The sequence below is a fragment of the Ostrea edulis genome, chromosome 1, assembly GCF_947568905.1.
Source record: "Ostrea edulis chromosome 1, xbOstEdul1.1, whole genome shotgun sequence".
Taxonomy (NCBI): domain Eukaryota; kingdom Metazoa; phylum Mollusca; class Bivalvia; order Ostreida; family Ostreidae; genus Ostrea; species Ostrea edulis.
In genome coordinates, this window is record NC_079164.1 from 21,425,066 (window position 1) to 21,442,554 (window position 17,489).

General features: G+C 35.7%; 1 protein-coding gene and 1 long non-coding RNA gene across 5 annotated transcripts in view; both read left to right on the forward strand.

The window, feature by feature from the left end:
• Positions 1-2,438: 2,438 nt before the first annotated feature.
• LOC125663663 (sodium- and chloride-dependent glycine transporter 2-like) overlaps positions 2,439-17,489 on the forward strand; it is a 33,981-nt gene continuing 18,930 nt past the window's right edge. The window contains exons 1-6 of one of the 4 annotated variants that reach the window (XM_048895968.2): positions 2,439-2,546; positions 10,454-10,590; positions 10,746-10,877; positions 14,003-14,122; positions 14,238-14,325; positions 14,409-14,544. In XM_048895968.2, the coding sequence (XP_048751925.2) occupies positions 10,461-10,590; positions 10,746-10,877; positions 14,003-14,122; positions 14,238-14,325; positions 14,409-14,544 (606 nt within the window). In that variant the 5' untranslated portion in view covers positions 2,439-2,546; positions 10,454-10,460. Of the gene's footprint in view, positions 2,547-2,988; positions 3,097-4,547; positions 4,903-9,127; positions 9,160-10,453; positions 10,591-10,745; positions 10,878-14,002; positions 14,123-14,237; positions 14,326-14,408; positions 14,545-17,489 lie in introns of those variants that run through there. The other 3 variants (XM_048895971.2, XM_048895969.2, XM_048895967.2) reach the window with 3 other exon arrangements.
• Positions 11,031-13,982, forward strand: LOC130051270 (uncharacterized). Its single transcript, XR_008799718.1, has 3 exons — positions 11,031-11,461; positions 12,380-12,483; positions 12,878-13,982. It is a non-coding gene; the product is annotated as an uncharacterized LOC130051270 (long non-coding RNA).

The window sequence follows — 17,489 nt, forward strand, 5'->3', positions numbered from 1 at the left end:
AAAAACTTTAATAGAACCCGATTGATATCAATAAATAAACATTTAATTTGTCAAATTACTTTATATTATTAGATACAAAATGGTAAATTTTTATTTCTCACGCTATAACCTTGTTTGCAATTGATCAATTTCTTATTAATTTTAACATTCCTATTCATTAATGTAATTCCTGTAATTGTCTGCACTTTCAATGGAAACCTTAACAATAGTGTGATTGAATATTGTTTAACGTCCCTCTCGAGAATCTTTCACTCAAATGGAGACGTCACCACTGCCGATGAAGGGCTGCAAAATTTAGGCCTATGCTCGGCGCTTACGGCCTTTGAGCAGGGAGGGATCTTTATCGTGCCACACCTGCTGTGACACGGGACCTCGGTTTTTGCGGTCTCATCCGAAGGACCGCCCCCATTTAGTCGCCTCTTACGACAAGCAAGGGGTACTGAGGACCTATTCTAACCCGGATCCCCACGGGACATGATCAGTGTGAGAGTATATAATAATTCATAGCAGTGTATAATATATTTGTATAATGAATTATATAGTATATGTGGTATATAAATGTATCTACCCCTACTACATATGTACGTGCAGAATGGTCCATTATCAGGTACATTTTGTTGTCGATTTTAAAATGTTTATCATACTGTTGCTTATTACTATATATTATTATTATTGCATATTTTATAATATTAATTGTCTATATGACTGTCACTAATTAATTTGTTATGCAGTTTAGGTAATAGTTATCACTTATTTTGTATTTCATATTTTGTTCCGAGTTAAATCATTTTTAAATACAAAAGTCGGACTCGAGAAAAAGAACTCGAATTTGTGTTTATTTACTCGTTCCTGTTACCTATAATATCAGCAAAATTAAAGTACTTCAAATATTAACTAAAAGACATTTAATTACTATGACCATTTTGGCCCCACCCTGGCACCAAAGGACCTACCCTGGGATCATGATTGATTGAATATTGTGTCACTCTCTAGAATATATCACACATATGGAGACGTCACCACTGCCGGTGAAGGGCTGCAAAATTTAGGCCTATGCTCGGCGCTTATGGCCTTTGAGCAGGGAGGGATCTTTATCGTGCCACACCTGCTGTGACACGGAACCTCGGTTTTTGTGGTCTCATCCGAAGGTCCGCCCCATTTAGTCGCCTTCTACGACAAGCATTAAAGAAGATGTTACTCTTGCATCACCGGATACTTTCGTTATTTCCAACCAATATGAAAACTGTCCTTACTTTAATAGAACGTTATTGCGTCATATTACCCGCAATGCAGTTATTGAACATACATCATAAGATTATCGTACAGTGGTATATTTAGGACATGCAAATATTTTTGTCTTTCGTATGTTGGGAATTTTATGTCGTTCGAACGTGATATTATTAGTTACACAGTTAGTTAGTGACCTGATACGGAAAAATACATGGTGTGAAAAGAAAACCCGTATCAAATAATTTGATTTTAAATCGATGTTTACAAATAACCGCGTCACTTCCATTTCAAGTGACAGTCACGTGACCAGTTCAAACTTTCAGATCATCGGTGGTCTTTTCTGTGTATTTTGTTATAACAGTACCGTACCACAAGTTTAATAGAAATAAAAATATCAAATACCTCTTACTAATTCGTTGTTTTACGCTCTTTCAGCCTTAAAACTAGACAGTTGCGTACGAGTTAATATATCATGTTGGGATTTCCCTGAAGCGCATGGCTCTATTTATAGACGTCTATTATGGGATGATTTATATATGTAGCCACTATATTTACTTTCTAAATAATATTCGCACTGTTTTCTTTTACATGCAGATGTTTTCAAGCATGTAATTAAGGGAAAGTTAATAACTTTATAAAGTAATTACTCTGCTTTAAAGTAATTATGTACAAAAATAATACATGAACATCGGGTCACACAGCTTTAAAAAAATAAATAAGGAAATTATGTCGTTCGCACGAGAAAATAAGTCGTGCGAACGAGATATTATGTCGTTCGAACGAGATAATATTTCGTGCGAACGAGATGACAAGTCGTTCGAACGAGATAATATCTCGTGCGAACGAGATAATATTTCCCAACATAAGAAGGAAAAAAATATTTGCGTGTCCTAAATATACCACCGTATTATCGACTATACATCACAAGATTTAGAATATACATTATTCACAACATATTGAACCTACATGATAAGAATATCGAATATAGCAACATTTTACAAGCCATAGGATACCGTGTCTGCCTTACTTTTAGTTTTGTATTCTTACACTCGCTATCTTTACCTTTTCGTCCTTCGAATAAAGTGATTAATCTTAATCAGGGAACCAAACGAACGATCGAAGATATGAAATTAACATACACGTGGGATTAAGTTGTTTGGAGGTATTCGTTCATTTCTCCGTAGTTAAGAGCTACACTTGTAAATTGTCTCATTCATATTGAATGTCAAGATAAGCTAGAACTTGCTTCTATTTCGCAAAACCTATTCCCTAACGATCAAGATACTCCTCGGTGAAGGCGTGTTTCCAACTTCAGGGTAAGACTACTTAAAAATTCAGCTTTACAGACTTGTAAGGAAAAATCACTAGCATTGAAGCAGTTAATGGTAGTGGACCTTTATGAATAATAATGTTAGAATACACTTGACGCAATCAGCACTCAAGATTTATAGCTTTGTCTTACAGGAGCATTGCCTAAAGAGGATTGAAACTTCCTTTCATTCTTTTGCATTATAATTTATTTTCCCCGTTATCAAATCACGAATGTATCTCTGTCAGACAATCTGATTAAAATACAGATCTCTCAACTCTGCGCTATTTGAGAGATCTGTATTTTAATCAAGATTGCTCTATCAGGAAGAACCTTAACGTTATTTAGCGTGTATTTTATACTTTATTCTTAACACAATGTTGCATAATATTTTAATGATCCCACAGTAGTATAACGCAGGTTCATGGGTGGTTCAACTGAGTGCGGGCCGATGGGTGGTTCAGCGGAGTGCAGTTTTGAGCGGTATTGACATGAGTGTAGGGGTTAGCGTGGGGTCAAGCAGGTGGGCGGAAGACCACCTGGCGCGGTCAAGCTGGGTAGGTGGGAAAATCTGGGGAGATAGCGTGTGAACGGTTTGATATTTCTTGTGTACATATTCCTTTTTGTTAAATTTCAAATAAAGAATTGAATTAAAGAAGAACAATGGTTGAAAGTTTACACATTTATTAAATGAACAATTAAACACATTTATCAAATCAACAATTTATAAAGTCCTTAAAAACACAGCACTTTCGTTTTGACTTCTCGGAAAGCGACTATTTTCTGAAAATCACTTTGACTTTGCTTTGTAAACAATGAACTCAGCTATTCGGTAGTTCTATATAACATACAAAGAGTTTATGCATATGTTCACTACATTGTGTGGTTTGAGTCGGATCTTTCTGCATTAGGCCTTTGTAATGAATCTTATGTGATTGATCAGTGCATACTATCTAATCAAGATATGTTACTGGATTCAGGTACTCTTCACACAATTGCTCTGAAAAAATATAGTTCCATTCATGATCAGCAGATACAGGATTACAACAAATGTATAGAATATCGATGTGTATGTAATACGTGGGAGAAAACAAAATTAAAGTCAAATGTTTTTAAGAAAAATCACTTTTCCCCCAGAAATGTATATAAGAAGTGTTCATCTTCCTACGCTAGCTGCCTCCTCAGTGTATTGCACGAAAATATATGTCATTCTTCGATTGAAAATCTTTTCACGATTGATTATACTATTGCAACAATTATATTACTTTGATGAATATTGTTCGTTAATTATCATACAATTTCTTCTGAGAGAGACTGTTAATCAGTAATTTATGTGGGGTTTTCCCGTTGTTTAATGACGGAATGCGTATACAACACTCAACACCTGGATTCGGACCACAATTAAAAGGTGAAGGTCACCAGTCTGAAGATATTTGCAATGTATTCAGTGTGACATATGCATGTAAAACTTATACGGTACCAATTTTGATGCACCAGATGCGAATTTCGACAAATAATGTCTCTTCAGTGATGCTCAACCGAAATGTTTGAAATCCGAAAACACTATGAAGTTTTAGATCTAAATATAGCCAAAAACAGCGTGCCAAACAACAATATCTACCCAGAGTTATCGTTCCCGCTACGCTCCACTAATACCTCTGTCAACGTCTAAAAAGTTATATCAAAACATACAAAAACTAACTTAGCATATCGAACTGTAATGATAATATCTGAGCAAATCAAACTGCTGTTGCAGCTCCTATTCGAAAACTATGACCTTTATATTTGGAACTATCTAACTGGCAATGAGCCAGGCAATTATGCAAAATCTTATCAAAGTAAGTTCTAGTCAGGGGTTGTCCGCTTGTTAAACAGAACAACGGGCCAGGGGATTTTGGCCTGCGTTGTAAATAAAGTACTAGACTATTGATCGCAGATTCACTAGTTCCCGTATTAGAGTCTGAGAAAGGTATCATCTTTGCCCCTTCTTTGATACTATGTTTGAAGTTACGGAAGCTGACCGTGACTTCCTTAACTACACGTTGTACTACTGACAAGGAAACATCGCTCAACTGCACAATGTGATCTTGTGGAATATGCTTGACTGAAACTAACTCGCCAATTCTGGCAAATGTTGAGAATGCGAACAGAAACAATGCCTTGAATAAGCATTGCTCATAAGATGAGATTGACAAAGTAGGCAATGCTATAAGCATTTTGTTCAGAATAGGAACAGTAATAGGTAACCGTGTGTCGATTGTTTGTGACAGTCTGTAACTACCAGTGACAAGCTTATCAACCAAGAAGGATCGGGTATTGTCAGGCAAAGATAACATTTTATGTACATAACCCAATGCTGACAGGTAAGTTGAAATTGTGCTTGGTGCAAATTGCTTTTTATAAAGGTAAGCAATAAATAACGAGACAGTTGACGCCGATAGGGGCAGATTACAGGTTTGACCTAAAACCTCTTGTGAAAAGGAATTAAAAATGTTCCAAGCTTGTTTGTAAGTGCTTGATGTAGATGGAGCCAGAGCAGCCTGTGTTAGTATTTTAACGACTCCCAAAAGTTCTGTGGTTGAAGGTACTGTGGTATTTGGCAGGGTTTCTTTTGAGCAAGAGGTGCCAGATTCAAAAAGTGACCGACCTGCAAACGAGAAAGGAGATCAGCTAAAACATTCCTTTTGCCAGGAATGTGTTTCGCCTTAAAAAGAATGTTCAGTTTCAGGCATTGCAAAACCATAAAGCGAACCATTTTCATTACTTCGTTATCTTTGGAGGTTTGTTTGTTTATGACTGATACCAAAGATTCGTTGTCGGTGAAAAACAAAATTGAATGGTTCTGCCACAAATGACCCCACATAGAAATTGACAAAATAATGGGATAAAATTCAAGGGTCATGATATTTAATTTCTGCCATTCTTTTGGAAAACCCCCATTAAACCATCTGTTTTTATAAATTCCTGCGTATCCTAAAGATTGTGCTGCATCTGTGTGCAGCTCTAAAGTATGGCTTGACAGGAACATTTCGTTCAAAAATATCGACTTGCCGTTAAACTGATTTAGAAATTCTTTCCACATCTTCATATCTTCCTTAGCCTCATGAGTTATAAAGATGTGCGTTTGGGAGCTAGCAACATGCATAGTTAAATTGATTAATCTGCGCAAAAATGCTCTACCTGGCTGAACCACTGAACAAGCGAAATTTAGAAATCCTATCAAAGACTGCATGTCCTTGAGGGTGCACCTGTCTAACTGAATGAATTTAGTCAGTAACACTCGACATTTGTTCAATTTATCTTCAGGTAAACGCGATTCATGCTTTGGCACATCTAATGTAATCCCAACAAAGTCCATGACTTGCGCTGGTAGTTCAGTTTTCTCATTTGACAGAGGAACCCCCAACTTTTCACATAAATGAATGAAAGCCTTGAGCTTGGATACCGCACGGTCCCTGGAATTTTCCAAAATCAAAAAATCATCTAATATATGTACCATAGCCGAAATCCCTAACTTATTCAAAGCTATCCATTCAAGGGCTGTGCTAAATTCCTCGAAAATTTTACAGCTAGTGCGACATCCAAAGGGGAGACATTTATCATAGTAAAAATTTCCGTCCCATTTAAAACCAAGCAAACCAAAATCCCGAGGGTTAACAGGCACTATCCTAAATGCAGATCTAATATCCGTTTTACACATATATGTACTTTCCCCTAATGTTTTGATTCGTTGAATTGCTTGCTCAATACCTGCATATTGAACTGCTGCAGATTCATCCGATATCCCTGCATTAACAGAATTTAGATTTTTATCTGGATATGACAAATGATGTATTAAACGCCAGGTTCCCGGTGCTTTTTTAGGTACCAGCCCCAAAGGAGAAACGCGAAAAATATCTAACGGTTTAATTTTAAAAGGCCCCTCTACCCTTTTGAAATCTAATTCTTTTTTAATTTTTCTTCAACTACGGCTGGGTGGTCTAAAGCTGATTTTAAGTTTGCACAAGAAAATGATTCCCTGTGTCCTTGAAATTCTAAAGGAAAACCATATGTAAAGCCTTGAATGAGGTAGGATTTCTTACCATCGTCATAACCCTCAAGATAACGCGCCAGTGTTTTGGTACAAATAGGTGTAACTATCTTATTTTGTATAGTTTTTATTGGCGGTTTGCTCCCTTTCGTAGGACATTGACTGGGATTTTTTATTTCCCCATGAATCACCTTTTTTTTCAAACCCCCCTTTTGATTGGCTCCCGGGTTTGGTGCATTGTGAATTTGGGTGGTTGCCTTTGCAAGTGTGGCATGCATGGAGGTAACCACACGTTCCATCGCATGCCCGCCTCCCGTTAAATCTGAAGCATGTTTTACGGGAGGCTTGTTTTGGAAAGGGCTTAGTGATGGTAGATGAATTTTGTTTGTGCTTATTCAGTGCCCTGGTGTGTAGCACCTGATCGACCGTGCCCCATGACAATGTGTCGTCATTTTGCCTTGCTTGACGGAAATTGGTATCGTAGAAATACCAATCCCCCCATCCCTATGGACCTGTCGTATCAGATCCATATAAATAGCCAAATCCTCTGCCAATGTCGGGTGTGGGTTGGCTTTTCTTAAGACCGAAGCAAAAATACAAAAAGCATCTGTCCAGGTTTCAATGGACACAAATTTCCGTTTCTTACTAGAGGTTAACCCTACTTGTTGGTTTTTTACAGCTAAGTGCAAATTGAGTTCTGCTGGTTGATGATTAACCAAAATGTCGGACATGTCTATGAATTCTCTACTGAGAATTTTTTCCTGTAATTTGGAGTTAATCTTTGTATACAACGGCCTGCCCAATGGTTTGTATTCTTGCCTCAAGTTGTCGAAAGTAGATGCAATATTTTGTGCAGGAATATGAATAATAGGGGTGTCACTGCCTTGATTCCTACTTTCGCTAGAAGTTGATTCCCCCGCTGCACCACTCTGGACTGTAGTTGTGGGTGATACGATTCCCGCTGCCCTTAAGTTATCCAGAACCTGTGCTGTGACAGCATCTGTTATGGACCTAACTGTCTCTGAATTATCAGGCGCTGTCAACACTGGGTCAACTCGTCGCCTTTTAGGAGGTCGCTTTGCTGACATCTAACAAAGAAACAAAGTCAAATACATGACTCAAAAATTGGGATTTATATACAATGCAGCATAGAAAAGGACAAGCTAATAATCGATACCAGCGTAAAGGGGTAAACATAGCCTGGCCAAATACCAACATTCTTGACACTGTGACCTTGGAATTTGACCTACTTTTTGAAAATCTTAACTTTGGCCTTGCTAATAACTTCTGAACAGTAACTGCTAGAACTTTGATATTTTTACATGAGTATTCCTTGTGACAAGAGTTTTCCGTGGGTACTTGACCTTGACATTTGACTTACTTTTAAAAAAATTGACATTGATCATAACTTCTAAATGGTAAATATTAGAACTTTCGTATTGCGCATGAGCATTTCTTGTGACAAGATCTTTCTACACTGGTACCAAGATATTTGTCCTTGTGACCTTGGTCGCCTTTGCAATTGGCCGTTATCGGGAGCATTTGTGTTTTACAAACACATCTTGTTTTTTTCTTTGATGTTTATATAGTTCTGTGAATTTTGCACATGGTTGCATTGGAATTTATGGATCCATGATCAACATTACATATTTTTGAAATCCAGTTAACAAAATAATTTTGTCTGCAGTTCTACTTGATTCTGTTTGGCCAAATTAAACAAGTCTATGACTAATCCATGAGTGATTTCTTTTTCATGTAACTGTAATGATTGGTTTTAAAGTTGTTTAAATGTTATTCTGTATTCTAAATACTGAAACATGATGCATTTGTAAGCTTTCCAGCATACAAGTTCTCCAGTTATGTTGCTTTGTGTACATACACCCTTCTTACTATAACGATCTCGTGGGGATCCAGGTTAGAATAGGTCCTCAGTACCCCTTGCTTGTCGGAAGAGGCGATTAAATGGGGCGGTCCTTCGGATGAGACCGCAAAAACCGAGGTCCCGTGTCACAGCAGGTGTGGCACGATAAAGATCCCTCCCTGCTCAAAGGCCGTAAGCGCCGAGCATAGGCCGAAATTTTGCAGCCCTTCACCGGCAGTGGTCTGACGTCTCCATATGAGTGAAATATTCTCGAGAGCGACGTTAAACAATATTCAATCAATCTTACTATAACGCCCTGTCAAATTGTCCTCAGCAAAAACATTATAGGACTGTGTCAAAAAATCTCTATTCAAATTAATCCACTCTGACAATGTATCCCGTTCTTCTTTTTCATATTTAACCCATCGTCTGGCATAATTTTCGACAGGATTCATAATAAAGCTGTAGTTCTGTCGCCGACAGGATTCATAATAAAGCTGAAGTTCTGTCGCCGACAGGATTCATAATAAAGCTGAAGTTCTGTCACCGACAGGATTCATGATAAAGCTGAAGTTCTGTCGCCAATTGAAAGATCGAGGTTCTAGATCTCTGTATTTAATACCTTTTAGAATAAGTGATTTGAGGTCCTCAATTTCAACTATATCAACATCATCAGTAATGACATGTCCAGCTGGACTATAGTTGAAAGAAGATGATGAACAAGAACACGTAGGTGGATTAAGTATAAGATGGTCTATATCGAGGTACTGCAAAGTATGTTATTAATTAAAAAGTTTGGATGCAATAGTAGAAGTATATTTGTAGGAAATACTACGTGTAGGCTTGAAATAAGTTGGAATATACGACTGAACTCTTTTATGACGAATAATGTTGCTTATGTTGACGGCATATATTCCTTTGTGTGTAAATTTGAGCTTAAGGAACTGGCGGCATGATTTGAAAGGAATATCATCCATGGCCCATGGTGGTTTAAAAACCCTGTGATTGGCAACATCCATAATCACAGAGTTCATTCTATACTCAGATGTTGAAAAATCCAAGTATAGACTAATTGTGCCTTCTTGAAATAACGTATGCATAACTCTAAATGGAACAGAGTAAAGTGTTGTTCGAATATGATGTAGACCTAATTGTCTGTTAACGTAAGGTAAAGTGAATCAAACGTGACATCATTTATACTTGGTCGTTTATATGAACGTTGCCATGACTGTGTTTCCGTCTTTGAATATTGGGAAAGAGTCCCATCACATTCACGTTATTTCCTTGTGGACTAGTCAAATTTCCCACATCATATACATTACCATTGCATCCATGTGCAAATGCAGTACGTAGGGTCCTCATCCAGTGATCTTTTCGTTATCTACGAAAAGGGGTACTTTATGTTGGATTGTTTGTGTGATGGCAATGCTTTTTCCAAAACCCTTGCCTTCATGTACAAGATGGAATGGTCCGGTGAATTGAAATGCTTGTAAAGAAGTTGGTTGCCACCATTATTTATTTGAAATGTCTTTTCTATGTCATTACATGCTTCATGTTGCACATCTTCAAATAATCATTAGTAACATTGGATATTTGTGTCTAATTTACGCGCTAATTAAAATTTTATATTAAACACCATCAACAATACAATAATACTTGGAATTCTTGCCATTCTTTTTCTTCTGAATTTACCTGAAAACTACGTTAAACCACTACACAAATGCAACAACACATTGTGCTGCGATGTGTGTAAAACATTGTTTAGGTCTACAATATTTTTTTTATCTAACGTGGTTCAGATACGTTATTATTTTCAACATTTTTCCATTATAATAAAACCGATTTTTTTTATATACTCCCATATATATCCACCGACTGAGGTCGTCATCATTTGATGAAAGTATTTCACGTTTGTCAATATCATATAACAACACAAATAATAAAAGTCCAATCAATTAATGTGCGATATTGCAAACTAAGATACTAAGCTTGCATGGATTCATTTCTTATATTTTCATTTCAGGTACAGCATGAGGGACAGAAATTGGAAAAGACCCCAATGGTCTTACTCTTTCGAATCTGTTTTAGTCTGTATTGGAGTTGCTTGTAATGACCAAGTTCTTCATTTAATACCATACAATATGATAAAACATGGCCGTGGTAAGAATTCTTATGTTACATGTTAATCAGTGCTAACTAAGTTTTGGTAATACATTTGTATATATCTTAAGGAATATATAATGCTCCGAAGATCGTGTACATGTATTTCCGGTTGTTCGTACTTACATTACTTTCATGGCATTTATACATTTCAGCACTGTTCCTCATCCCTTTCATAGTAAGTGAAATACTAATAGGATTACCATGTACATTTCTGATGTTGTCTTTGGGCCAGTTTACCAGTTCCGGAGTAATCACGTGCTGGAATTTTTCTCCCATCTCTACAGGTTGATAATATCTTTAGTAAATTTCTACCTACGAAGAGAATAATTGTTATATGAATTTGTATATTCATTCTTAAACAAGAGGCCTGTGGGCCACATCGCTTACCTGGGTAACCTTGGCCCATATTTAATTATTTTCCCTACATATTCGCATATTAAACTTTGATCCCCAATTGTGGTCTCACCCTACCCCAGGGGTCATGGTTCTAAGAAAGTTGAATCTGTACCATATCAGGAAGCCTTCATGTCAATATAAACTTTTCTAACTCAGTGGTTCTTGAAAAGAAGATTTTTTAAAGATTTTCACTGTATATTCCAATGTAAATCTTCGATACCCTATAGGGTCGGAAAGTCTCGTCATGTGACTCGCGAGAAATAACGTGAAATCGTACTTCCGGGCAGTTGTCAGGATGGCATTATCAATAATGTACTAGACTCGCTACGTTAAAAACCACATAGAGCTTACTACAAAAAGCGAGAGAGCGGTGGATAACAACTGGGTTTAGAAAATGTGTTCTAAATTGAGCTCTGAGTTATTACAGCGGTTGTTCAAGCGTCAATACGAGACATTTTCCAACAAAGTACAGGTATGTTTACATTATAGAGTTGTCTGCATCATATGCACTGCACAGTCGTTTGCATCATATAACCCAAACATCTATATCTCAGAGTTTAGTTTAAAATATCGAAAGTCCTCGATCAAAATCTCAGCAATATATTTGCGTAGTTCTGATTAGACTGATTCTTGATTGATGTGGTACCCCCCCCCCCCTCTCCCCCGTAATAATCTGCATCGAGTGAAAACGCTAGAGCACGAGAAAAGAATTTAAAAAAATCCTGTTGTGTATAACATGGATATATAGCCCTATTTTATTTTATGAATTTGAACGTTTTACAGTTTCATTTAGAAATTTATCTAAATTATTTCATAAAGATATTTCTATAAAATGAAGACAGAACTTTTTACTGACACTAATCATATCAGTTACATATGGAAGTCCCACCTGTCAGTTTTGTTTCCACTGTGTAGCTGTAGTAATTTATAATATTATAGTATATACATTTGGTATGTAAAACTGCATACAGGAACAGATCCATAAATTCGTGGGGGGAGGGGGGGGGGCTTTAAATCCGCGACTGATTTTTTGATTTATCTAAATTTCAGCTGAATTATCACTAATCCAGATAGTCAACAAACATTTTAGTGTGCAATTTTATATATACTAGTATTGCAGACCCAGGAATTCAGATGGGAGGTGGGGTGGGGTGGAGGGGTCATAAGGTGGAGATCTATCTCCCCCTAAATCCGCCACTGGCATATTTCATGGATTATAGATATAAACACATGTATATCTTGTGAATTTTGGTTTATCTGAATTGATAGAACATGTTATATGTTTATTATGAAATATTGACTAGTCCACATAGTCAATTTGCATTTTAGTGTGCATAATCTACATGTTTTGTATGACAATGACTACAATGTTAATTTGTTAATCTTTTAGATATAAAAGGGCAAACAACACAGCTGGATAAAGCATCCTAAGTCTGCACCTCGTAAAGCTATGACAATGAGAGAAATGTATCCACCCAGGCAATCAGAATATAGGTAACTCACCAGAGCTCTTATGCAATATATGCTCGTCAAGCTGTCAATATTAAATTATATTAATTCTGTAATGAATACTTGTATACATGTAAATTCAGGTGATCCCAAAATATAAAGGTTCACCAAAAATGAATGCATCTCTAGACAATATAGAAATTTAAAAGGATGCCTGTGCAAACATATAGGGATTTTTTACTAGATAAATGCTGATGTCATTATAAAGTTTTTCTTTACAAATTCTATCAGACAGCGGTAAAAGTAAATAAATTTTATTATGCTATAAGAAAATGTTGAATGTCCAAATAAGAATTATCTAGCATTGGTATTTTTATGAAAGAATATATAGACATACTGGATGTCAGTCTTTTTTAATTTTTTTGGGTAAAATTTTCAGAGTGCAACCCTGAAGGTGCGCTGCAACTCAAAGAGAGCCATGGTTATTGGCATCAAGTCCTCCATCAGCTTTACCTCACTGGCACCACTTGTGATTTCATAGTTTGAACATGAAAGTGATTCTCATCCTTGGAGATGAATTATGGGAATTATGCTTGGCACACATGATTGAGCCTGTGTGCCCTCTCTGCAATAACCAACTAGACAGACTTGTAAAAATTCAAATGTCTTCCATTAGTTTTATTTTATTTTTACTACAAATGATCAGTGTAAAGATGTGCATGAATCACCATTGTAACATTTTCTTTGACTAGCAACCTTAAATAAATGTTCACTTTATCATTTACTTGAATGCATTTAATACAACTTGACAATGCAGAATAATGTGAGTAAGAAGTTATACATTTATAGTATTTAAGTCCAAAGGTAAGATTTGATAAATTGTGGAATTCAAACCAGCTATTTCATTCAGTAGAGGATTTACAAATGTACAAGAGTCACACAGAGTTGAAAATCTTAGTGGACAGATATATATGTCTGTATTGTGAAGGTATATGATTTAGAATATAGATTTTTTTAATTATTCAACTCCACATGAACTTGACTCTTCCTGGTCTTGTACATGTAACAGCTGTGTTTGAAATTGGCCTAGTGGCTCTGGAGAATAAGTCGAAAGTATGAAAAGTTTGCAAACAGACGGACAAACGACGGACAACGGGTGATCAGAAAAGCTCACCTAGAGCTTTCAGCTTAGACGAACAAATGAAATATTCCTGTTCATGTTATACATCTAAACACAAACCATTACTCCAGAAACGAATAACAACACAATGTGACAATATCTCTTACCTTCCTGTAAAATTCCAAAATAGTTTTATGATAAAAAATATTGCCTCTTAAATCAAGCCTTACAAAATACATGTAATTTAGATATCGGAACAATTCGTACATTTTCTACCCATAGTTTGTATTATTGTTTGTTCTGCAGTATGAATGAATTGTAGAAATTAATCAAATATTCTATAGATAGAAATTATAGTAATCCCTTCGAAATACAAATTGGAATTTCACTACAAAGTTACAAACTATCAATATTTTTACGTTAAAATGACACATTTACTTTTAGGATTCGGTGTGGTATTTGTCACATCATGTTTCCTCCGTTATACAATGATGCTGCCAGAGAACATGACGTTTTTACAAGTTTTATTTCGTATTCAAGAGATTCCCATTTCAAGTTGTAAAGGTATGTGTATTTCATGAATTTCTTGTAATACAGTGTATATATTTAGTAGAGAAATGAGGTTAGAACATTTATGAGACGATGTACGTAGTATATTTGTATGTGCATTGTATTCCAGAATGGAATTCCTGGTCTGCAAAATCACAGACACAAAACACATCATTTTGTGAAAATTACATTTATGACGTAATGGACACTTGGCGGTGGTGGGTATTCCAGGTCACCATTACTTATCAATATATTTCGTCACCATGTATATATTGAAATACTTCCACAAAATGATTATTAGGAATCAATCTGGTTACGACGTGGAGGGAACTCTTGATTCTATCGGCGATGTTAATTGGACGCTTGCTCTGCTGTCTTTTGGCACTGTCGTCATTGTAATATTGATTGTCATCTTGGACACTCGGACACTTGGAAAGGTATACATCGAACTTACATTCCCGTGTCAAAATAATACAAATATTTTATTGTCGATTTGACGCCCAGGCAATGATAAGAACATAAGAAAAGGGAGATAAAATTACAGAAAAATATATCAATTTTTACAGTGACGACTTTCAATTTTTTACTCTATATACTAGTAACAGGCATTCAGATATGGTGTTCATGTATCATCTATACTAATAAATTTAAAAAAAATTGCCAATAACCTCTGAAAAGCTTGCTCCAGAGTTACTGCTTGCACCTTCGATATTGTTTCATGTCCGAGGTGAGGTCTGTAAGTAATAACAAATTCCTACTTGATTAGTAAATGTCCTGAAATTAATTAAAACATGTTTTCGTTTTTGATAAACTACCCTGAAACTCTGAAATAGCAAAAACGAGAGTAAGGTGCTGGACACACTTTATTGGCGGATCTAAGCCATAAATGACAGCTTAAGATAATACGATATGAAGTAAACATAGATGACAGCTTAAGATAATACGATATGAAGTAAATCGATGCTTGATTTTGATCTTACAGAAGAAACAAGTTTTGATAATTGTTGATTAGATAAAATATTCCTGTTCGTGTCTTCAATCCGTGATTTTAGTCTTAAATCAGCTTTATGGAAATTTCTGAAACGAAGCGCACAGAACGAGGCAACATCATATACATACGTTTAGGTCTACAACCAATCGCGCTTGCTTGGGCTTTACCGGCAAGCCGAGAAGTTGCGATTGGTTTACAACATGATCAGCATGTGTAGGTGTTCAGTGTTAGTTATACTTATGCAATACATGTAGTTTTGACTAGTCCCATATTTATAATTTTATAAAGATTTATAATTATTTATATACATCTCATGCAACGAAGGACAACTCCCCTCCCAAAACCAACAATCCGACACATCTATAAACTTTTAAAGACGATATTCATCTGATACATATATGTATTTTTCCGTGATTATAGAAGTCACTGTTACGACTTTTTGTAATTAATTATTACCAGTTCCTGATATCTACAAACACATGGATAAACACAATAGTTTTTATTTTGGTTGAACATGTGTTGTGATGATACAGATCTTAAAAGTAAATAAGTCAAAAACTGTCAAATATGTCAGATAACGAATGGTCCGTGACTGTTCTAGGAAGTGTAGGACTTATAACTTTAAATTTAAAACATTTTACCTAAGTTATGTTATACACTATGTCCAAGAAATCAGGCCATTGTTTACAATATAGCAGTTTTTCGATTATTACGTTTGACGAGAAGAAACGACGTATATTCATTATTTTGCCCTTAAATTGTGGTACTGGACAAAGACTACCATTATAACACATTTACAATACTGAGTTTGAAATTATGAGCGACCGTTCGTTTTGCCTTTGGTAAATTATTCGGCATGACGGATTACAATTACATTCGTAAAATCATTATCTAATTTTCAATACGGAGAGAGAGAGAAATCATTTAAGAACATATAATTTGGAGATCCAAGTCACTTCCTAATAATTAAGTTTTATTATATATGATATCAATAAATATAACAAAACTAATGCACGCAATTAATACAAAAATGTTCCTCAAATTCATTTGAAATAAAGATATCTTTCATTCAATACATGCATTAAACAGTTCTTCCTCTATTCAATATTATTTAATTGTGATTTCCCGCGCTTATTTTTACTTTATTTTATTCATTTATTTTTGCAAAGTAAAACACTTATTACCTGTTACATTTAATCTTTTGGAATCACAAAATCTTGTTTTATGTTGAGGTGCATAACCTTCTTGACATTCCTTCATGCTAAAGGCAGCCTCCAATGCTCTGTTAGTGCATGTTAGATATACTAAATACTACCACCAAGGTATCTGTGACTGTCTGCTGTCTCTAATTGGTATGTTATCAAAGTTTAAAGCTACATATGTTCCAATTTTCATGTTAGGTTTTAATAAAGATATCATACCATGATATTCTATGATTAAAATGAAACCCCAAAAAAATCTATTAAATATGCATACATGTACATTAATTTACGGTTGTAGAGATATGAATAAAAAAGTTCTCAAAGACGTTCAGTCTTTTTTAACACTTCCTTTCTGAAACGAGCCGAGTGCTGGCCACTTGACTGTCTTATTAACATACTGTACCACGTGCTATTTTCCCAGCAATTCTTGAGTACATGTATGTGCATAGCTAACTACCTTTTAGTGTTTTACACATGATGAAGAATAATGATTTCAGTCGGATAGGTCTTTATTCCAATACCTACCGTTGATGAACTCGTTAAAACTTTCTGGCGCTACTGTTTACTTTCCGATCACGTGTATAATAATAATTTTAAAAAAACAAGCACGCGCAATACTTACATTATCAAAATTGGTACCGTATACGTTTTACATTATACATATAAGGCCAACCAAAGATGTCTGATAGTTAAATTAGTCAAGAATGAATTAAAAATTTCGACTTGTTCATTTCATCTAGAATGATCCCGTGGTGATCTGGGTTAGAATAGGTCCTCAGTACCCCGTACTTTTCGTAAGAGGCGACTAAACGGGGCGGTCCTTCGGACGAGACCGCAAAAACTGAGGCCCCGTGTCACAGGAAGTGTGGCACGATAAAGATCCCTCCCTGCTCAATGGCCATAAGCGTCGAGCACAGGCCTAAATTTTACACCCTTCATCGGCAGTGGTGACGTCTCCATATGAGTGAAATATTCTCCTGAGGGATGTTAAACACTATTCAATCAATCAGTCATCTAGAATGAAATCAAACTGTTTACGTTGCACAAAGTATTATATTTTGCCATTATAAATACGTGTACATTAACATTAATTTGGAAACATTTCTTCAAGGGTAACAGACCTAATTCGTTTCTACTATATAGATTTTTTTCAAATTTTGATATAAGGTAAAACATGCATTAGTAAGTT